The sequence below is a fragment of the Solanum verrucosum genome, unplaced genomic scaffold (assembly GCF_900185275.1).
Source record: "Solanum verrucosum unplaced genomic scaffold, falcon-dt-bn FXZP01000009.1, whole genome shotgun sequence".
Lineage (NCBI taxonomy): Eukaryota > Viridiplantae > Streptophyta > Magnoliopsida > Solanales > Solanaceae > Solanum > Solanum verrucosum.
In genome coordinates, this window is record NW_026020231.1 from 4,868,450 (window position 1) to 4,891,061 (window position 22,612).

Genomic DNA, 22,612 nt, shown 5'->3' on the forward strand with positions numbered 1-22,612 from the left:
AGTTGGTGGTAGGTTAGAAGCTCACCTACCATGGCATCACCTTTTTCGATCGTTATTTAATCTTTTTTGTTCATTGCCACAATTTTGCAATTTTAATTCTGTGAGATCTGAATTCATTTAATTGTATGGTTGGTTGCATGAACGATTTTGTAATTTTTGCTCCTAACAAGAAATATGATATGTGTCAAAGTATCAAAATGTGTCGAATCTCTAAGTAAAAAGCTAGCTCATTAACCGTAGTTCTCACAAAATAAATAACAAGCACAAAAATGGAGCTAGTTAAGATGTTAAATTTCTACGTTCTAGATTGCTAAAAAGTTATTAACTTTATGTTTAATTATTTATATACGTTGAGTAAAGTTTTTAACACAATTATTGAATTTGAGCCAATGTGGAGCATTTGCAAGACTGTCTCAACCCCTAGGCCACTAAAGTCATCGCTTGAGCCCCATATTTTTAGGGACTCCCATTTTTTTAAAAATAAATTAGTATATACTGTGAATGCTATGATTTCTACTATGAAAATTGCTTATGAGATGTATATAGAACCTGAATTTCGTAAAAAATAATTTGATGAAAATATTGATAACTAAATCACTAAGTCCCTTGAAATTAGTGTTGATTACTTTATGCTATTTTTTTACTTCAAAATATATTTGAACCAATTAAAGCATATGAAAATATTTTTGGTTTCTTATTTAGTGGTAAATTGAGATGACTAGATGACGAATTTTAAAAAAAAAATATTGTCTTCACCTTAAACTTTCTTTAACACATAATAGTTATTTTGAAATTGATAGTTTAGATTTATTTTTTGAATTAAAAGTGTTGAGAGAAATAATATAAGTAGAGGATAATGATCTAATGAAAATACTCAATCAAATAAAAAGAATTGATTCTTTTCCAAATACATATATTACTTATAGAATAATGTTAGCAGTTTCGCTAAATATTGACTCAGTCGAAAGAACTTTTTTGAAACTAAAATTGATTAATTTTATTTAAGATTAACAATGTCTCAAGAGAAATTGATTGAATTAGCTATATTATCAATTGAAAAGGAATTATTAAAACAAATCAATTACGAAGTAGTAACTAATGACTTTGTATCTAAAAACGCTAGAAAAGTAGATTTAAATAAAAGTATATATGATGAAAAAATAAAATATTAGGGCCCCTCTGTTAAGTTTTGCTTTAGACCCCAATCCTTTTGAGTTGGCCTCGAGCATTTGTTATTAATTTCAAAGTTTACTGGTAAGTTTAGACTAATTTCAACAACTTGGTCAAAATATAATCTTGATTTAGATTTTTGTAGAATTTAAAATCAAAATTTCTGCATGCTTCAATTTAATATTAAATTATTTGACCATTTCATCTTTAGAATTATAGCAATGGAACAATTCATTTATTCTATGATGTTTACTATATAATCCTGATTTAGACCTTCGGACGGACAGTCAACAACTTGGTCAAATTCACTGTACCTTTTTTTTTTTTTTTTTTTAAGTTTATATTTTTATATTGAGTTATAAATGTAACTGTTTGAGATCGAGTTTATTTAACTAAATTATTACTTCTATAGTTCTATTTATGTAAAAGTTTCCTCTGTATATTTATTTATCAAAAATAATTTACCGATTTTCATGATGTAAAGTTGAGAGCTACATTTCTCTAATTGAACTAGAAAGTTTTTTTGCAAATGGTATTTTTAATTGAGCCATATAATACGCGATTTAAATTTAATCGGACGGACGGAGTTTGAGATGTTTATCTCTTTATTGCTCATGTTCACTACTGAATTAGTACTGGTATATGTACCTCTCTTTCTTCGTCGTTCCCCTAAAATCTCTCCCCTCCATTTTATCCCTTCACAGGCGCCATCAGTTCCTCACCCACACAGGTAAAATACCCTTTTTTCCATTTACGTATTTCTCTTTCTTATCCAATTACTCCTTCTATTTCCCCCCATCATCTTTATTTTTAGTAATATCGAACATATATATATATATACCAATACATCTTCATAGCTGTGATCATAGAGATCTCAAGTTTTTGATACACTGTATTCTTCTTTATTGCTTCAGCCCTTTAGATCTGTTGTGCAAAATCGAAAAAAAATGAATAGATGCTATCAGCAGAAGGCCTTTATGGGTTGTGTTGGAGTTGGAGAAATTAGACGGGCAGATATCTCTGTTTCTGATGGTCTTGTTTGCCCCAAACCTCACCGGAATGGGCTTTTCAACGAACCCATCAGACCTTCTCGATTTCTGCAAATCAAGTAGGTTCATATACGTCTTCTGTCTGCTGTTTTAGTTTCTCCCTTTTTCCCTTTTGTTAATTGATTTTGGTGTTTCTCTTTTTGGGTCTTGTAGTAATCAGCAAATGAATGATTATGATTTGAAAGCCAGAACTGAACTTCTGGATATCATCCTCACCAAGGTAAATTATGGTTGATTTAGTTTGTGATGTGAACTGTTTATAATTCAATTACTACAGCTGATAACTTTTTTTTTCTGTAAACAGGGGAGCTATGATGTGGAGATGACCAATTTTGAGATGGATTCATCACCACCATTCTTTTTTGGGTCTCCGCCCAGCAGGGTTTCGAATCCCCTGATTCAGGATGCCCAATTCGGCAACGACAATTTTGTTCCTATACTAGCAATTCCAGAAGGAGCACCTTCACCACCACCCTCCTTTACTTCGACTTGTGGTCGTAATAATGGAGGCGGCTGTGTTCCAGTGAAGTTTGGGATTAAGCCAGCTGCTGTGAGAATTGAAGGCTTCAACTGCTGCAGCAGCATCTCTGCTGTAGCTTAGGTAAATCATGTTGCAGCGATGATAATGAAAACAACTACAACAAAGAAAAAGATATTAAAAAGTGAGGTTTTTGGGGAGAGATGAGAAACCAAAACAAATTCGTTTTAGTCTTGTATATATAGAGTGAAAGAAAGAGGGTCACCATGAGTTATGTACGATATCCTGTCATTCAAATCTTGTTTGTGAATATGTTTATGAGGTGATGAATGAGTGTTAAGTTGAGATCGTAAAAACAATAAACGGAGAAACCCAAAGTGTAGAGAGAGGCCAAAAAATTGCCCTCTTCCTATTGGGATTGTTAGTTTTTTTCTTTTAAGCATTAGGCTTAAGTTATGTAATGAGTATCTACTGTAGTGTGAGAGACTCTTAAGAGGCTTCGTCTTTGTGACTGAAAAGTTTGTCGCTCTTGTCCTTCATTGTAATTGTAATTCAAAGGAGAGGAGAAGATGATCGGCTTTTGACAAATTCTTTTCATCTTGTATTTATTCTACTAATTGTGCTAATTTATTTTTCCCTGTGCTACTGATTTGTTTATAATTTCTGCTGTATCGTTGCAAGGAAGAATGCGTAATGAACTTTTTTCTGTCAAACTTTGTTTATCAACGCTGTAGTTATAGAGTTTTTTTACACATATCTTTATGAAAGGTGCATTTAATTGCGTTATTATCGGCACTACTATGTTTATGTGATTCTGCTCAGGAATTTAAACTTATCATATAGCTATCACTGACTTGAGCCGTGGCATTCCCAGGTTAGTGATCATCTTTATCTAGCTCAGATAACACTTGTTTGTATAAATTGATGTTCTTTTGATTAAAAAGTCTGTCGTTTTGAGGAATGAATGTAAAATATTTGTTTCAGTTGAACCCATTTTCATACCATAGGAAACAAAATTGTATAGTCCTGGAATAGTAAAGAAATGGGTCTTCGTATGTTCATTTTCAGCAGTGGTGTAAATCGCACCGGCTCTCTCTCTTAATAAGATAAATCAAAATTTAATACTTAAATACTTTTTGATAATAGAGTCCTCTAAAATATAAAAGAATAGTCAGGTCCAAAGAGACCAAAGAAGAGGGCTTGACTGAAGAGACAGAATTTCAATTTTTTTCCATTATAAGTGCAAGTATAACCAGAAACCTTCATCAGTTTGTCGTTATTCTTTCCCTGATTGCATCATTAGATAAGTTAGTTAATAGTTGTGAAGGAGAGCTACCCTTTTTAATTAGATGCAGAACATGCTTAAACAACTAAAACATATGAATAGCCAACCTTTTAAATTATGTAGCTATGCACATTCCTAAGGACCATTTCAATATGAACCTATCAATCAATGGGATGCGATAAATGTAAAATATTTATGTCCCACAACTTAAAACTTCTCAAGGATTTTATATTTCATTTCCCCCCTCTAGTGTCCTCTTTTCCCTCTTTTGAGTTTGTTTATCCAAATATTGATTTGCTAGATTGGTTATTGAGATATTAAGTGAATTGGGCTTTGTACTTGGTGTTTTCTGTTATATTTTTACATTAATGCAGCTTAAAGACCGTTCACTCAGATTTTCCAAGATAATGCATCATACCAATTCTGACCTAATGTCTAGTATCTATTGGAGGCTAAGTATGGTCCTGGGAGTTGCTAAGCCACTATTGTGGATCCGGCTGATATCAAAGATGCCATGGGTGCTGAAATTGTGCAGTCACGTTGTGGGCACTTTTATGTGCCTCCTGTTGATAAATGCAGACTTTCAGGTCCAAAGTTTATATAGCTGAATCATTGAACATGGGATGCTGGGGCATTATTTACATATGATACGATGAACTTCTACAATCTGGAGTTGAACAATACTAATGTAAGGGTCTCCTGGTTTCTCCTATCACAGTTGAATTGTTCACATTTGTACATTTTGATTACATGCATTATGTAAATATTGTTTTTGATTAAGCAGGATAATGACCCCCATATATTTCTTGGTATCATTAGTTCCAATTGTTACTGGTCCTTAATTTCTAAGCATAGTTGCTTCTGTTGATAAAAAGGAGTTGCTATCAAATGAGCTGAAACTTATGTTAGCAAATTTATCAGCTAAATGAAAAAAAAACGAAGAAGAAAGTAACTTGGATAAGCAAAACTGATATCTGGGAAGGCCGTAGACGGCATCTTTTTTCTCCCATTTCTTTGGGCATCGCATCACTTCTATTGGGATATGATGGACAACTAAGTTTGTGTTTATTCATGTGATCTATAAGCTGTTAGTTGGTTAAGTATGACATTTTTTCTTTAGATATTCTTCTGGGCTGCATCACTCCCTCTCTTACCTTGTAAAGACTGAATTCTTTTTCTTGGATTTGTTTCGTAGAAGTATTTTATTGACAGATGATTGCGAGACTTGAACTCGCTGTTTGCTCTGGTATAACATTGAAATGTGTGAATGACCTTTTTAAAAAGTTCAAAGATTTAGTGTGGTGTGTCTAGATATCGTATGCTGGGTTTAACAGTCATAAAGTGCCAATTAACACTAAGTAAGCTGTGCAATCTGCAAGTAGACAGTGACAAGTTGATGACATTGTCAAGGTGGAACTTGTCTATAAAACCTTATTTGGTGAATAGCTGTTTTGTGATCAATATGCAATGGATGCATCTATACTCTTGTGGATGTGTAATGTGTTTTGATCTATTGTACATCATGTGTTCATCTCTCAACATATGACTTCATCGAGAAGAATGATATGGTTTACGTACCAGATGACTTGTAAAGTTGCTCCAAGCAAAGCATTGCTTTTATAATCGAGAAATATCCGAGGAGTAGTTACTTGGTTGATGATGGACTCTCTTCTACCTTCTTCACTTAAACACCAAGCTTTTTGTCTTCGAATTGCTCCAACCAAATGCATTTCAAGTTTACAATGAAAGATCAGCTGGGAGAATAGTCACGCTATTTAGGCTAGCACTGTTGTTTGACTTTTCAACCAATTGCTTTATATTTGTAAAGATTTGGTAGCTGGAAATTGATTTCAAGCCATCTCTACTTGAAACTCAACACGCTTTGGTTTAAATCCAACTATTTGGGCTGGCCGGATAGAATATCATGGGTGAACGGGTTATAGTATTTTCGTGCAATTCAACTATTTCATTAGTATTTGCTACATGCATCAATATAAACATCGAATAACTCTTCCTTTGAAAAACTAGACATCCAAATGAAAAGAAATTACCTCATTTTTATCGGAAAATTCCACTATATTAGGAGTAACAATTAGGTAATATATGTATGTTCAAACATTTAGGTGACATATATTTATCCCGTTGAGAAGAAAACACAATATATATATAAAATTTTATATAGGCAAAATCTTTTTACAAAGGTAGAATCCATCTCAACGTTATTCTTTTTTATTTTTAAAAAAAGGATATAATAGGGGTATAATTGGTTAATTTTAATAGTTGAAAGATATTTTTAACTTTTCGTTTAAATAATAAAAAGAATAAAGGATCACTGATTGCTTTGTTTTTATTCGAAATAAAAATAAAAATGTGTAGGCTAAACATTCAAACCTGTCAGTAATAGAAATAGAATATAATTTGTTGGTATTTGTCTGAGTTTGAAAATCAGTGGGTATTTTGGGCGGTTCGTTTCACTTTTCAAAATCTAAAATCTCCACTTCCCCTTTCAAACCCTAGGGGATCAAAATTATGAAGACGGCGAAGCCATTGAAGCAACTTAAGCTCTCTGTACCCGCTCAAGATACTCCCATTTCCAGCTTCTTGTAAGTATCTTTCTTACTCATTACCTCGAATCTACTTGTAGTACAACTTTTTTGAAAAAAATCCCATTTATTTAGTGAAAAAATGAAAATTGATACTATTGATTGCTGTTGATTCAGGACTGCGAGTGGAACGTTTCATGATGGCGATTTACTTTTGAACCAGAAAGGACTCAGACTCATTTCTGAAGAGAATGAATCTCTGGTTAGATTTTTCAATTTAACTGATCTACTTCTGATTTTTCTTTTTCGGTTTCCATCGGTGTCCGACTGTCCGATAACTGCATTGGAGCCTGATTAATCCGGATTCGCACCGCGTAGGGCCCATTTGAGGGAAGCTCTCTCTACCAAGGAGTTTTCCTTACTCAGGGCTTGAAACAGAGATACTTCGTTTTGATTTTTTTTGCTATTTCCACATGTTGTAGTTTAAGTTTTCGTATTGCATTTACTTTCAGTTATGAAACCAACCTGAGATGTCTTCACTGTTGTTCCTTTTTAGGTTAAGCATATTATTTCCAGTTGTTTATTTAGCTCTAGTTGCACTTTGGAAATTTCAAGTTTGTTCACTTTTGTAAATTTGAATATACTTTTAACCTGATATTTATTCATTGTTATTCCATTTTAAGCTAGCTGATTATTTCCAATTGTTTATTTAGCTCTAGCCCCCCTTTGGAAACTTAAATTTGTTTACTTTTGTAAATTCGTAGATACTTTTGACCTGATATGTCTTCATTGTTATTCCATTTTAAGTTGAGCAGGTTCTTTTTGATTGTTTATTTAGCTAAAGTTGCACTTTGGAAACTTCAATTTGTTAACTTTTGTAAATTTGTAGATATCTTTGTCTGATGAAATATTTCGTCAAATTGAATCTAGCTTCAACCAAGGATTAATTGTTTAATTAGTCTGCAGATATATACTTAAATTTAGGTTAATTCAAAATTCGGTATTGGACATTTCTATGATCTGATGGAAAGTTTCAATGTTTTGTGTGTAATGTTCACAGCCCTCAGAAACTAAGGAGATAGATCTTCAGTTTTCATTGGAAGATCTTGAAACCATCAAAGTCATTGGAAAAGGAAGTGGGGGTGTTGTTCAACTTGTTCGTCATAAATGGGTTGGAACATTGTTTGCTCTGAAGGTCAGTACCTACCAAGCAAGAATCCCTTGGAATTCCTCTTTTCTCCAATTTAATTGATTAATGATGTCTGTGTGTAGTTAGGACCAAGAAAAGTACACTACTAACACATTAGACGCTATAAATATCAATATCATGCAATAGTGGATATGGTAATGATCCTCGATCGATGAATTGCAGAAGAGCAAGCTTTTCTTGTTTGAGGTGTAGCACTCGAAACAGACCACACTAAATATTTGTAAAACATAGTTTCTAATCCCTATTAGAGAACCGTTTTAGCATTTGGATAAAGCAACCATACGAGCACATATGTCTTAGTGTCCTGGAATAACAATTTGCTAAATCCTTCATCCCACATTGGTGCAATTTGACCCTTGTATCTTGGCCATTTGGTGCAACTTGACCCATTTCGCTTTTTGTTGCAGTGGTGCGCCGAAATTGTATTTTGATTTAACTTCATCCTGGTCGCCTCCTTTAATGTTGATGGATGATTGTTTCTGATCCAGGTTATCCAGATGAATATACAAGAAGATATTCGTAAGCAGATAGTGCAAGAACTGAAAATAAATCAAGCATCACAATGTCCACATGTTGTTGTATGCTACCACTCTTTCTATCACAATGGAGCTATATCTCTGGTTTTGGAGTATATGGACCGTGGATCTTTAGTTGATGTAATCGGGCAACTTAAGACAATTCTTGAACCATATCTCGCAGTTGTTTGCAAGCAGGTTCTTGGTTTTCTAGAAACTAATCTTTGAACAAATTTCTGCTCTCCAGATGCTGAATTTTTGCCACTGTTTGATATTTTCTTGCAGGTTTTACAAGGTCTTGTCTACTTGCATCACGAGAGACATGTTATCCACAGAGACATAAAGCCATCAAACTTGCTAGTGAACCACAAAGGAGAGGTAAAAATTACAGATTTTGGTGTAAGTGCAATGCTAGCCAGCTCTATGGGTCAAAGGGATACATTTGTTGGAACCTACAATTACATGGCAGTAAGTCCTCTTCCTACAGAAGTTGAGTTGTTTTGTTCTGTGTTTTGGTAATTGCTCTTTTTGACCAAGAAAAGAATTGCGGTATGTGGGGGAATCAAACTCGCAACATTAATTGCCTTTTATTTTTGTCTAGTATCAATTCAGCAATTTTGTGAATAGTTTCTTCCAGGATTAGTTTCATGATTGAATGCAGTTTAGCAGTAAACTGACTCATTATTTACCCTGATTAAGCCTGAAAGAATAAGTGGAAGTACCTATGACTACAAGAGTGATATCTGGAGCCTGGGTATGGTCATCCTTGAATGTGCTATTGGACGTTTCCCATACATACAGTCAGAGGACCAGCAAGCTCGACCTAGCTTTTACGAGCTTCTGGAGGCTATTGTTAGCAGTCCACCACCTTCTGCTCCAGCAGATCAATTTTCCCCAGAATTCTGTTCGTTTGTTTCTGCTTGGTAAGGATACAGTATCTTTTGCTTATGTGTTAAGACTTCGAACTGCGCTCACCAAGCAAGTTAGTGTTTTAGTTTTTACTCTCCCACCAAGTTTACTTTTGTCTTTCTCTATCACCCTAAATTTAATTTTCAAGAACAAAAAAAAGTTCTTAGCATAGTTCCCTCATTATCTATTCACATCATGTTTGCTGCCTGATAATCTGTTTGGCTAGAATTTTTAATTGTTGTTTCTCTAGCTAACTTGCATTGCTTTATTAACACAGCATTCAAAAGGATCCCAGGGATAGATCTTCAGCTTTGGACCTTTTGGTAAGCATAACTCAGTGCATCATCTTTCATGTGTTTTCCTTTTTAGTTGCTGTGTGTAAATGTGCAACTCACCACATTACGACAATATCAATTTCAGAGTCACCCTTTCATTAAGAAGTTTGAAGACAAAGACATTGATCTCAGCATACTTGTCAGTAGCCTGGAACCACCAGTAAATTTTCCAAGATAAGTTGTTGTCATATATATTAATACAACTACTATTACATTGTAGACCTGTAATATCTAGCAGTTTCTGTATGTAAACATCACTTGAGATGAATGAATTACTTATCAACATTTTTATCTAATATGAGTTCAATATACTAGCTATTTGTCTCCCCTCCATTTTCACCTTTCACAGGCGCTACCAGTTCCCCCACCCACCCCGGTTACTATCCCCCTTTCCATATTTGACATTTCAGATGTTACTTGATTGCCATTATTAGTACTGTAACATTTGTAACATGTTTAACGGAAGGATGTTGCTTCTGAGCCATGCTAATTGCGGATCAAAATTCATCCTGTGAAGAGAACAGGGCAATCAAAAAGACAATAGAAATAATTAAAGCTCTTGAGCCATGCTAATTGCGGACCAAAATTCATCTTGTTAAGGCAAAAAAAAAACCACAAAACTAATAAGGGGGTGGCCTAACTATTGAATTTCCAAAAAAATATGAAAATGAACTTTGTCAACTTGTCCACCTTTTCATCACTATCTTGTTTAAACTTCCTTGGATGGGCAGAGAGAGAACTTGGTGCATCGGGATGTTCTTCTTCTTCTTTAACCTCAAAATATTTTAAGAAATGGCGCCAACACTTGTCATGTGTACCTGAGCAACAATTGCGATTCCTTCTACCATACAACTTCTTCATTACTCCCTGTTCAAAATTAAATTATTTTCAAATAAGAAGATATATCATTCTTTTTCGAAAAAATGAAACTGTGTCACATAAACTGAACTGGAAGAAAGGGAAAAAGCTTACAAGTGCAGTTGGAGAAAAACTAGTGGGTATTGATAGAGTCAATGTGTTTGGATGAGACATCCAAAGTAAGTTATCAATAATATATCTCATCAAATGTTCCTCTTGATATTCGAGTTTGTTCATGTCTACCATTATGTGTTTGATATAATGTAGCGGCTGTGTTGGAGCTCGTCCACTTGGCTTGCTACTGGGATGACATACACTTGTCTTCATACATAGTAAGAAGATGATTCATCAATATACATATATAATATATAAAATTAAAGAGTATAGTTAACAAAGATGATTAATTAAGAGATTTAATGTACCTTAATGCGTATCTCCAATGTTGTATTGTGGTTGCTAAAATTCTGAAGATGACTTCTCAATTTGAGGAACCAAGCTCTTTTCATGATCTTATTAATTTTAGGAACCAATACAATATTATAGTTGGTCTCTAAAAGTTTTGAAGGAGCTAAATATGGTTGAAATGTTGTACCCTTATATTTGAAACAAGACAAATTTGGAGATGAAACTACACTTTTTCTTGTACATTCATATACCTTTGGGATGGATAAGATCCATTTTCTGAGTGATGAACCCGAAGTTTTGATAGGCTTCTCTGTTTGACAAGGGCCAAGTAACAAAGTTTCAAGATGAGGAAAATCTGAACAAAAATTTTCAGGATCAAGACCATTAGGAAATTTTGAACAATTTAAATGAAATTCCCGCAACATTTTGCAAGCACGAATATCCATGGTAACAACAACGTCTTCGATTTCAAGATCCCGATTCCGTAAAATGAAATGGAAGACTTGTAACCTCGGAGCAATAACTTGTATGTTTGTAAAAGAAGATGAATCACTAATGTTCACATAAAGCTTCTCCAAACAAGGTAAGTTAGTTAATACTATAAAGCTTATCCCCCAACGTTTGACAAAACTCAATTCTCTAATATTAGGGAACTTACTAATAAACTTAGATAGTATTTCTTCAGATAAAGTAACGCCTTCCAATTTCAACTCTAGCAAAGAGGGAATTGTTACTTCATCACATAACACATCCTGGTCATCAATTACACAGTTAGTTAAATGTAGAATAGTAAGACATTTAGACTGAAAAATATAGGGCAAATGGTCGTAAAACATTTTCAAATAAACCTCATGGAAATTGTTTTCCTCCAACAATTTCATTATATCGCGGATGTATTCGTCATTGATAAACTCAACGTGCAATACTCTTTTCTCAACATTGATTAACTTCTCTTTAGAAGAGTCGATAGAAGAACGGATTGAATCCCAGAAGTCGTTAAGTGAGTAAGAAGTTGGATCTCTTTTACGGAAAAGAGATTCATTAAAGTGGAAATTGAAGTGTGATGGTGTGTTAAGATACCAATTTTTGTTAACAAGGCGTACATGAAGCAGGTCATGAAAACTAAGGTAGGAAAATATGTAATGGAGAATATGATGGGGCAATTGTAAGGCTGGATCTACTAAATTTGTTGGATTATTATCTTCAACTGTGTGAGTAATGATGAAGAGTTCGTCATCATCAGCCATGCTGTGGAAACTGAAACGTTAACACAAAACCCTAACTAGGTTAATTTGAAGGAAAAATCTATCTAAAATAGGTGTAACTTAACGAGTCCAATATATATATGGGTTTTTATCTAAATACACAATTTATTTCATGATAAACTATTTTATTAGATCTACATCACTATCAATATATATTAATTTTTTCCCACTACTTTTAAACCATTACATATATTACCACTTTTAATATTTTATACGATATTATTGAAGATACAATCAATACTCATATCTCTTAAAGCTAGAATTGATTAATTATCTTTACATTTAAACTCCAAAATTAGTATTTTGATTAAAAAGCAAATATATTTCTCTTAAAGAGTATGAGTTAGGGTAAAACTCAAAATCTAAAAGAGTATGAGTTAGGGTAAAACTCAAAATCTAACTTTTCCTCTTCCTCTTTCCTTGAAGAGTCAAAATTTACTAATAAGAAACACTACATTAAAATGGATGTTGTACAACTTGTCAGCACACACATCAAATTCTCTAAAATTTCATGTATCAATCTAATACATCACTTTCAGGATGCTTAGTTATGAATCCGAAATCGAGATGTGATGTATCAAGACGTCAAGTGATATATCCGAAATCGAGATACGGTGTATTGGAATGTTGAGTAATGTATCCGAAATCGGAACGCGATAAATTGGGATGTTTTGAAATGTATCCGAATTTCACCAAATTTAAAAGATTTTTGTAATTTGAAATAGAAATAAAATATTATTAGCTCTTGATTTATACAAAATTCCCTTTATTTAATAGAAATTTATTAGGACTCAGTGTATATATTAGAATTTTTTGCATCCGGTGATTATTCACATTTTTTTTTTGCTTCCATCTCTATTGGATATTTATTTTGAGTTCTAATGAACTCGAATGATCACTTTTATATCAAAAAGCAATTTTAAATTTTAGACTCAAATTAGAGACACTAAGCATGCATTTGGTCATAGTGAAATTTGAAAAAAAAAGTTTTTATTTTTTAAAATAAAAAATGATATTTAAAATTTGAAGTGCTTGACTTTAAATACAGATTAAAATTGTTTTTAACTTTTTGCGAAGAGAAGAGGACAAGCTCTTGAGCCAAAGCAGACCAAAATTCATCCAGTAAAACCAAAAGAAACCACAAAACTAAAAAAGAGAGTGGCCTAACTATTGAATTTCCAAGTAATTGCGATCCCCTCTACCAAACAACTTCTTGCTTACTTCCTGTTCAAAATTAAATTATTATTTCAAATAACAAAATGTATCATTCTTTTGTTAACACACGAAGGGAAAGCTTACGCATGCAGTTGAAGAAAAACTACCCGGTATTGATAGAGTCAATATATTTGGATGAGACATCCAGAGTAAGTTATCAATAATATATCCCATCAAATATTCCTGTTGATATTTGAGCTTCTTCGTTAAGTGTTTGATATGATGTAGCGGCTGTGTTGGAGCTCGTACACTTTGGCTTGCCTGATCTTGTCTTCCTCATAATTAAAACAAAACATGCATAGTAAAAAGATGATTCAAAAAATAATTAAAGAGTAGTTAACAAAGCTGATAACTAAGAGATTTAGTGTACCTCTTCTCGAACGCATAAGTCCAATGTTGTATTGTAGTGGCTAAAATTCTCAATTTGTGGAACCAAGCTTTGTTCATGATCTCATGGATTTTAGGAACCAATACAATATTATTGTTGTTCTCTAAAAGCTCACTTGGAGGAGCTAAATATGGTTGAAATGTTGTACCCATATATATATTGGAAAGAAGACAAATTAGGAGATGAATCTATACTTCTTCTTGAACATTCATATAGTTGTGGAAATATCTGTTTGACAAGGCCCCATTAACAAAGTTTCAAATCTGAAGAGAAGTTGTCAGGATCAAGACCATTAGGAAAGTTCCAAGTGAAATTCTCGCAATATTTTACAAGAGTGTATATCCATGTTAACAGGAACATCTCTGCTTTCATAGCTCCGTAAAACGAACTCGGGGCAACAACTTGTATGTTTGTAAAAGAATAACTGAGGTATACATAAAGCTTTTATATTTTTTTTTATAGATCTGATCATTTATTGATGTGGCGCTGACATAATGATGACTTGGAGGCCAGTGTAAAACACCTCCCATCAAGTGAGTGGCTATATAGGTTTTAGGCTATGTTAAGGGTGTGTTTATTACACTTAAAAATAATTTAGGGGATAATAGGACTCATGTATAGTTAAGGTATGTCGTTGAAATTTCGTGTATAATTGAAGGGGGTACTTGTGCATTTTCTCTAATTGAAAAGAAGAGGATAATAAATAAAGATCACATGAATAATTATTTGAGTTCTTGAATTCATCTACTAAAAGCAAAATAAGCCACAAAATTAAAATTGTAGTGACCTAACTATTGAATTGCCAAGTAAATACGAAAATGAGCTTTGTCAACTTGTACTTCTTTTCATCACTAAATTCTTCTTTTAACCTTTTCTCGGGATGAGTATCGCGGGAGCTTGATGCATTGGGTTGTTCTATTTTTTCTTCTCTTCTACTTCTTTAACCTCAAAATGTTTTAAGAAACGCAAACACTTTCATGAGTACATGAGCAACAATGTGATCCCCTCTATTATTCAACTGCTTGAATACTTCCTGTTCAAAATCAAATTATTTTCAAATAAAAAGATGCATCATTCTTATACAAGAAGAAATATTAAAATTGTGTCACATAAAACTAGTAGGTATGGATAGAGTCAATGTGTTTGGATGAGACATCCAAAGTAAGTTATCAATAATATATCTCATCAAATATTCCTCTCCACATTTAAGTTTGTGCATATCTACCATTAAGTGTTTGATAGAATGTACTTGCTCCTAGGAACTCCACGTGAACTTGTCTTCGTACATAGTTAGGGTTGAGTAGCCTCCAATAATCCTAATTAAAATTGAACACACTTTGTAGAGTTTAAACTCGATTTAAACATGTTTTGTAAGAGTCTCACAAAATTTCAATGTCTATAAATTTCCAAGGCAGTAATTAACAATGCTAGTGAATATCTAACATCATATCCGATATCCATTTTGAGGTCCAAGTCATCTGAATTTGCTAATATATTTTATCAAAAACGACTTTATATTTCGAACTCAATCGAAAGATGTATGATTAATCTAAATGCAGCTGTCCGTTAAATCTGTCTGCATAGTAAATGCAGAATCATAAATGATGAATAAAGTAAAGGGGAAAAGGACAAATATATCCCCGAACTATCGTAAATGGTATGCAAATACCATTCGTCATACTTTTGGAACATTGGTGCCCCTGCTGTCCAAAAACTAGAGCATATATGCTCTTCACTCTAACAAAAGACTAAATAGGGTCGGTGGATAAGATTATACCACGTGTATGTTCGTTAGTATAAAGGGTATATATGCTCTAGTTTATGAACAGCATGGGCACCAATGTCCCAAAAATATGACGGAGGATATCTTCCCTAAAGGAAACTAAACAGCTAGCTAATGTAAAGGAAAATTACCTACTTATGACCGAATGAGAAAAGTATACAGAATAAATTTATATATCAATCAGTCAAAATCCTCTGTTTATACATGAATAAAAATATCATCGGGATTGGAAAAGTAAGGAAAGGTATCCTCGCTAAATATAACCAAAGTTCCACAATCCATTATCTTCTACAATCGATCACACTCCAATATGATCACTTAAGCACTTCTTGAAACCGAACTAAAAGAGATTGTTTTGTTTTTAAAGTAAATAATGATATTTAAAAATTGAAGTGCTTGACTTTGAATACAAATAGAAATTAATTTTAACTTTTCACGAGGAGAAGAGCATATAAATAATTATTACAGCGCTTAACCCGTGCTAAAAGCAGACCAAAATTCATCCAGTAAAAGTAAAAGAAACCACAAAACTTAAAAGAGAGTGGCCTATCTATTGGATTTCCAAGTAAATGCGAAAATTAACTTGTCCATCTTTTCATCACTATCTTCTTTAACCGCTCCTGGATGGACATAGGGGAAGCTTAGCACATTGGACTTTTCTTTTTCTTCTTCTCTTTTAATCTCGAAATGTTTCAAGAAATGGCGCCAACACTTGTCTTGAGTACCTGAGCAACAATTGCGATCCCCTCTACCAAACAACTTCTTGCTTACTTCCTGTTCAAAATTAAATTATCATTTCAAACAACTTCTTTTGTTAACACATGAAGGGAAAGCTTACCCATGCAGTTGGAGAAAAACTAGCTGGTATTGATAGAGTCAATGTGTTTGGATGAGACATCCAAAGTAAGTTATCAATAATATATCCCATCAAATATTCCTGTTGATATTTGAGCTTCTTCATGTCTACCATTAAGTGTTTGATATGATGTAGCGGCTGTGTAGGAGCTCGTCCACTTGGCTTGCCTTTAGGATGTCCACATGATCTTGTCTTCCTCATAATTAATACATAGTAAGAAAATGATTGTATTAAAAATTAAAGAGTAGTTAACAAAACTGATTAACTACAAGATTTAGTGTACCTCTTCACGAACGCATAAGTCCAATGTTGTATTGTAGTTGCTAAAATTCTCAAGATGACTTCTCAATTTGTGGAACCAAGCTCTATTCATGATCTCATGGACTTTAGGAACCAATACAATATTATTGTTGTTCTCTAAAAGCTCACTTGGAGGAGCTAAATATGGTTGAAATGTTGAACCCATATATTGGAAAGAAGACAAATTAGGAGATGAATCTATACTTCTTCTTGAACATTCATATAGTTGTGGGAAGGACAAGATCCATTTTCTGAGGGATGAACCCGAAATTTTGATAGGCTTCTCTGTTTGACAAGGTCCCATTAACAAAGTTTCAAGATGAGGAAAATCTGAAGAGAAGTTGTCAGGATCAAGACCATTAGGAAATTTCCAACAATCCAAGTGAAATTCTCGCAACATTTTACAAGAGCGTATATCCATGTTAACAGGAACACCTCTGCTTTCGTAACTCCGTAAAACGAAATGGAAAACTTGTAAACTCGGAGCAACAACTTGTATGTTTGTAAAAGAATGAAAATAACTAAGGTATACATAAAGCTTCTTCAAATGATCCAACTTAGTTAATACGATAAAGCTTATCCCCCAGCAAAACATCAAACTCAATTCTCTAATATTAGGACACTTACTAATAAACTTGGATAGTATTTCTTCAGATAAAGTAACGCCTTCCAATTTCAACTCTTGCAAAGATGGAATTATTTCTTCTCCACATAATAACACATGCTTTTCAAGTTCACAGTTAGTTAAATGTAGAATAGTAAGACATTTCGACTGAAAAATATAGGGCAAATAGGAGTAATAGCAGCATGAACGAAATGACTCAATTTTCAAATAAACCTCGTGGAAATCGTTTCCGTCGAGCAATTTCATTATATCGTGGAGATCCCCGCAATCATTGAATTGAACACGCAATGCTCTTTTCTCAGCATTGATCAACTTATTTTTAGAAGCATCGAGAGAAAAACGGATTGAATTCCAATACTCGTTTTCCGAGTATGTAGTTGGATTTTTTTCACGGAAGACGGATTCATTAAAGTTTAAAGCCAAGTGTGATGGGGTGTTCCGATGCCACTTTTTGCAAACAAGGCGGACATGGCGTAGATCGTGAAAATTAAGGCAGGAAAATATGGAATGGAGAAGATGATCAGGGAATTGTAACGTTAGATCTACTGGATTTGTTAGGATATCTTCTTTAACTGTTTGAGAAATGAGAAAGCGCTCTTCACCATTAGCCATGGTGTGGAAACTGAAACTGAAACTGAAACTGAAACCTATAGGTTGATTTGAGCAATGAGGAAGAGTAGTCAGTCATATGGTAATTTTGAGCCCAATTAAATATATGGGCTTCACCAACAAGTTTTTGCACCGACATTTAGTATTTAATTTTTATCCCTAGTATTTTTTAAAAATTAAATTTGTTAGACCAAAATATCCTTTTTGTTATCCTCCGTGTCTTCTTCGACAGCTCACATTAACAGAAAGGTTCGGCACCTTATTACTTATTTTCGCTAGCTAGACCTTTTTAGAGAATGTTTATCATAGTATAAGTTTTGTTTTGTTTATCTGTAATTGAAAAGATCAAATTAATTAGATCCATTGATATGTGTTTTTTCTGTCATCTGATTAAATGATTGCCGTGAGTAAACTTATAGGAATAATTGAATTCACTTAGTTACAAGTAAGAAATAATAATGAAGAAATAAAAAATCTTTACATTTTTTATTTTCTGAGGGATGAATAACCTGAAATATTGATAGGCTTCTCTGTTTGACAAGGGCCAAGTAACAAAGTTTTAAGATGAGGAAAATCTGAAGAGAAGTTCTCAGGATAAAGAGCATTAGGAAATATCCAACAATCCAAGTGAAATTTCCCGCAACATTTTACAAGCATGTATATCCAAGTGTAGTTTTATGTTCATACTGACCAAGAGTTGAAACCTTTATAAAGTTTAGCAGAATTTGTTTGATTCTCCCTACTTCAAACTTAGATCAAAGAGATGGGACAAGATTAACTAACATTGACAATAGGTACGTACAAAGTTATAGCAGGGCTTTAGAAATAATTTCATCATACTATATTATAGGTAGATTGATCATCATTGTTGTTCATCATACACTATATTATAGGTAGATTGGTCATCATTAATTGTTTTCGGCAGTAGGTGGTCAAATTAATAACAAAATTTGAATTAAAAGGCATGTTTATGTACTATGTTTTATCATTTATTTACACATAGTATATTCTCTTTTCAATTTTTATTTTTGATTCCATCTTTAATCATCACAGTAATTAATTACAACTAACATAATTGTTGGAATATGACACATTCAGTGACAAAGTCCAACAGAGAAGCAAAAACTATGCAATTAGGCCACCAGTCTAAGCCATGCATGTTGTCTAATGTAAAGGCTTTAGTAACAGACAGTTAGATACTAAACAAAGCACAACCATGTAGACCTAAGTTTATGTGTGTAAACAACACATGAGATGAATGAATTATTTAGATTCTAATAAGAGTTGGATAAAAAACAATATGAATAATTATTACAATTCATCCCGTAAAGGCAAAAGAAGCTGAGGGAGTGGCCTAACTATTTATTGAATTGCCAAGTAAAGACGAAAATGAGCTTCCTCGACTTATAGTACTTCTTTACATCAGTAACTTCTTCTTTAACCTTCCATGGAATGCAAAAGCTCAAAATAGTTGCTCTATTTTTATTTCTTCTTCTTTAACCTCAAAATGCTTAAAGTAATGGCGCCAACAACTGCTTGCTAGCTTCCTGTTCAAAATTAAATTATTTTCAAATAAGAATATGTATCATTCTTTTACGAAAAGATAAATAAGAAACTGAACCGGAAGAAGAGAAAGCTTACAACTACACTTGGAGAAAAACTAGTCGGTATTGATATATAGAGTCAATGTGTTTGGACGAGACATCCAAAGTAGGTCATCAATAATGTATCTCATCAAATACTCATGTTCATAGTTGAGTTTGTGCATGTCTACCATTAAGTGTTTGATATGATATAGCGGTTGTGTTGGAGCTCGTCCACTTGACATGATCCCAATAGTGTCAGAGCTAGAAATTTCGACAAGGGTGTTCAAACTTTAGAACAATCAATAAAATTATTATTAGCGAAGTGGGGATCACAAAATTTCAGAATTAGATTACATATCACTTAATAATTAAATCATACGGAAATTTAAATTATAAAACTATCAATGGTATAAATCAAAAGTAATGGAGAAAAAACAACAAAAACAATTTTAGCTACTAGTTAAGTATACTTCCTCTAGTTCATATTAAGTGAATTGTTGAAAGTTTTTTCATCTCTAGTTCATATTAATTGAATTGTTGAAAATTTTTTCATGATTCAAAATAAATGACTGTTTCAAAGTTCAAGAGAATTATTGAAACTTTTTTTCCATATTTACCTTTTCTTTGAATAAAATTCTTAACAATTTTACATTTTCTAAAAGAACAGTTTAGAAATAATCAAAAGTATAATAGTGAATAATAATGTTTAATTTTATTTTTAAAAATAATTTCTTGAGTGTGTGTTATACCTGACGATTCACTTAATATTGATAAAAAATATAAAGATACAATCTTAATTAATAGGTTATTCAAATTTTAAGGTTAAAACATAAAGAAGATATGGGGGCGACTATTTCTGTTTTGTTGTTTAAAAAAATATTGTGTTTAAAAATGTAGCTACTCAGATCAAACCTTAGACCTCAAAGTTATTAAAGCACGTGCTTACCGCAAGACTAACAATCTTTGTTATGTGTAAGGGTGTCAATTTATTATATATTCAGATATTAGACAATATTTTACCTATATATACAATATAATTTTTAGACGAATGGTGTGCGGCTGACCACCCCCTTACTTGGTCGTAGCTTCGCCCCTTGATCCCAAGATATCCATATGTAATTGTCTTTATACATAGTACACGAAGATGATTCATCGATATGTACAATATATGAAAATTGAAGAGTATAATTAACATAGTTGATTAATTAAAGGTGTGTTAATAATGTACCTCTTCACGAATGCGCAACTCCAATGTTGTATTGTGGTTGCTAAAATTCTCAAGGTGACTACTCAATGTGAGGAACCATCCCCTATTCATGATCTCGTGAATTTTAGGAACCAATACAATATTATAGCTGATCTCTAAAAGCTTTGAAGTATCACTTAGAGGAGCTAAATATGGTTGAAGTCTTGTACCTTTATATTGGAAAAAAAGGTAAATTAGGAGAAGAAACTATACTTTCTCTTGAAAGTTGGTTTACTTGTGGCCGGGACGGATAAGAGAACTTGAAATTTTAATAATAGGCTTCTCTGTATGACAAGGGCCAAGTAACAATGTTTCAAGATGAGGAAAGTCCGAACAGAAATTTTCAGTATCAATACCATTAGGAAATTTCTAATAATTCCCGCATCATTTTACAAGCACCAATATCCATGTTAGTAGTAATTTTACGACTCCGAAAAATGAAATGGAAGACTTGTAACCTCGGGGCAATAACTTGTATGTTTGTAAAAGAACCTAAATTACTAACGTTCACGTAAAGCTTCTCCAAACAAGCTAAGTTAGTTAATACGATAAAGTTTAGGGAAAATTGTATATAATAGCAAACTATTAATTCAAATTAAATGTTATAAACATAGTTTGATTTAATTGTACCCCGTAGCAAACTGTTGCTATTTCGTCTCTCTCCTGGTGAATCTCGTTCTCGCTGGCAGTCTCCCTCGCCTCTCTCACTTTTATACAAACACAAATGTATAAAATGCGTTTGTGTTTGTATAAAGCGAGAGAAAATTGTATATATATTTCGTTCCCCTCTCTCCCATCTCCCAGATTTCGCTCACCACTCTCACTTGCCTCTCTCACTTTATACAAACACAAATGTATACATTGTGTTTGTGTTTGTATAAAGCGAGAGAAAATTGTATATACAAATACAAATGCATATATTTTCGTCCTATACACCTATGATTATACAAATATGATCTTCCCCTGGCCAGTTTTCTTTTGTCTTTCTCTCTCTCTCGCTTTATACAAACACAGATTATACAATTGATCTTTTGTATATGTATACCGAAACAGAAACAGATTATACAACTGCTTTCTTTTGTATATGTATAGCGAAATATACATAATTATGCTTGCTATGGAGCGCAATTATACAAACTATAGTTATAACATACAAATATGATTTTTATGTTTTCTATACGTGAAAGTTATTCTAAAGTTTATCCCCCAACATGTGACCAAACTCAATTCTCTAATATTAGGGCACTTCCTAAAAAACTTGGATATTATATCTTCAGATAATTTAAGGTGACTCATTCCAATTCAGCTCTTGCAAAGAGGGAATTATTTGTACACCACATAACACATGCTTAACAAGTCCACAATTAGTTAAATGAAGAATAGTAAGACATTTCGACTGGAAAATAGTAGTAACATTCATTAATGCTTAAATAGACCTCATGGAAATCGTTTTCCATTGTATCTTGGACATCGTTGTGACGAGGTAAATTGAATGTGCAATACTCTTTTTTCAACATTTAACAACTTATTTTTCCAAGTGTCAAGAGAAGAACTTATTGAATTCCGAAACTTTTTGGATTTTATTTATGGAAAAGGGATTCACTAAAGTGTAAAGCCAAGTGTGATGGGATGTTACGATGGCAATTGTTGTTTACAAGGCGTACATGATGAAGATAATGAAAACTAAGGTAGGAAAATATGGAATAGAGAATATGATGGGGCAATTGTAAGGTTGGATCTACTAAATTTGTTGGATTATTATCTTCAACTGTTTGAGTAATATAATGATGAAGAGTTTATCATCATCAGCCTTGCTATCTGTGGAAACTTGTAACATTAACACAAAACCTAACTAGGTTTATTTGACATTAATTCTGAAGGGAAACAAATCCCCTTGGGCTATTGTTGAGCCCAATTAAATATATGGGCTTCGCTGTTTTGCACACACCCTTCCTAAAATAGGATAGTTTTTAATTTTTATC

The 22,612-nt window shown here is 33.0% G+C and overlaps 4 protein-coding genes and 1 pseudogene across 4 annotated transcripts; 2 read left to right on the forward strand and 3 right to left on the reverse strand.

Annotated features, from left to right (window-relative positions):
- The first annotated feature begins 2,003 nt into the window (after positions 1–2,003).
- On the forward strand, positions 2,004–3,327 carry LOC125832609 (uncharacterized). The gene is made up of 3 exons (XM_049511801.1): positions 2,004–2,278; positions 2,373–2,439; positions 2,524–3,327. The coding sequence occupies exons 1-3, from the start codon at positions 2,118–2,120 to the stop codon at positions 2,818–2,820; spliced, it is 525 nt and encodes a 174-aa protein (XP_049367758.1). The 5' UTR covers positions 2,004–2,117; the 3' UTR covers positions 2,821–3,327.
- Positions 3,328–6,388: 3,061 nt separating this feature from the next.
- LOC125832603 (mitogen-activated protein kinase kinase 6) lies at positions 6,389–9,805 on the forward strand. Its single transcript, XM_049511796.1, has 8 exons — positions 6,389–6,585; positions 6,703–6,787; positions 7,586–7,720; positions 8,224–8,448; positions 8,536–8,718; positions 8,950–9,173; positions 9,437–9,482; positions 9,580–9,805. Exons 1-8 carry the CDS (start codon positions 6,512–6,514, stop codon positions 9,670–9,672), a joined length of 1,065 nt encoding a protein of 354 aa, XP_049367753.1. The 5' UTR covers positions 6,389–6,511; the 3' UTR covers positions 9,673–9,805.
- Positions 9,806–10,130: 325 nt separating this feature from the next.
- On the reverse strand, positions 10,131–12,004 carry LOC125832600 (uncharacterized). The gene is made up of 3 exons (XM_049511793.1): positions 10,775–12,004; positions 10,467–10,673; positions 10,131–10,361 (listed from the first exon to the last, which is right to left on the reverse strand). Exons 1-3 carry the CDS (start codon positions 12,002–12,004, stop codon positions 10,131–10,133), a joined length of 1,668 nt encoding a protein of 555 aa, XP_049367750.1.
- Positions 12,005–15,954: 3,950 nt separating this feature from the next.
- Positions 15,955–17,801, reverse strand: LOC125832302 (uncharacterized). The gene is made up of 3 exons (XM_049511442.1): positions 16,548–17,801; positions 16,247–16,456; positions 15,955–16,182 (listed from the first exon to the last, which is right to left on the reverse strand). The coding sequence occupies exons 1-3, from the start codon at positions 17,799–17,801 to the stop codon at positions 15,955–15,957; spliced, it is 1,692 nt and encodes a 563-aa protein (XP_049367399.1).
- A 2,799-nt stretch (positions 17,802–20,600) lies between these two features.
- On the reverse strand, positions 20,601–22,467 carry LOC125832303 (uncharacterized; annotated as a pseudogene).
- Positions 22,468–22,612: the final 145 nt, after the last annotated feature.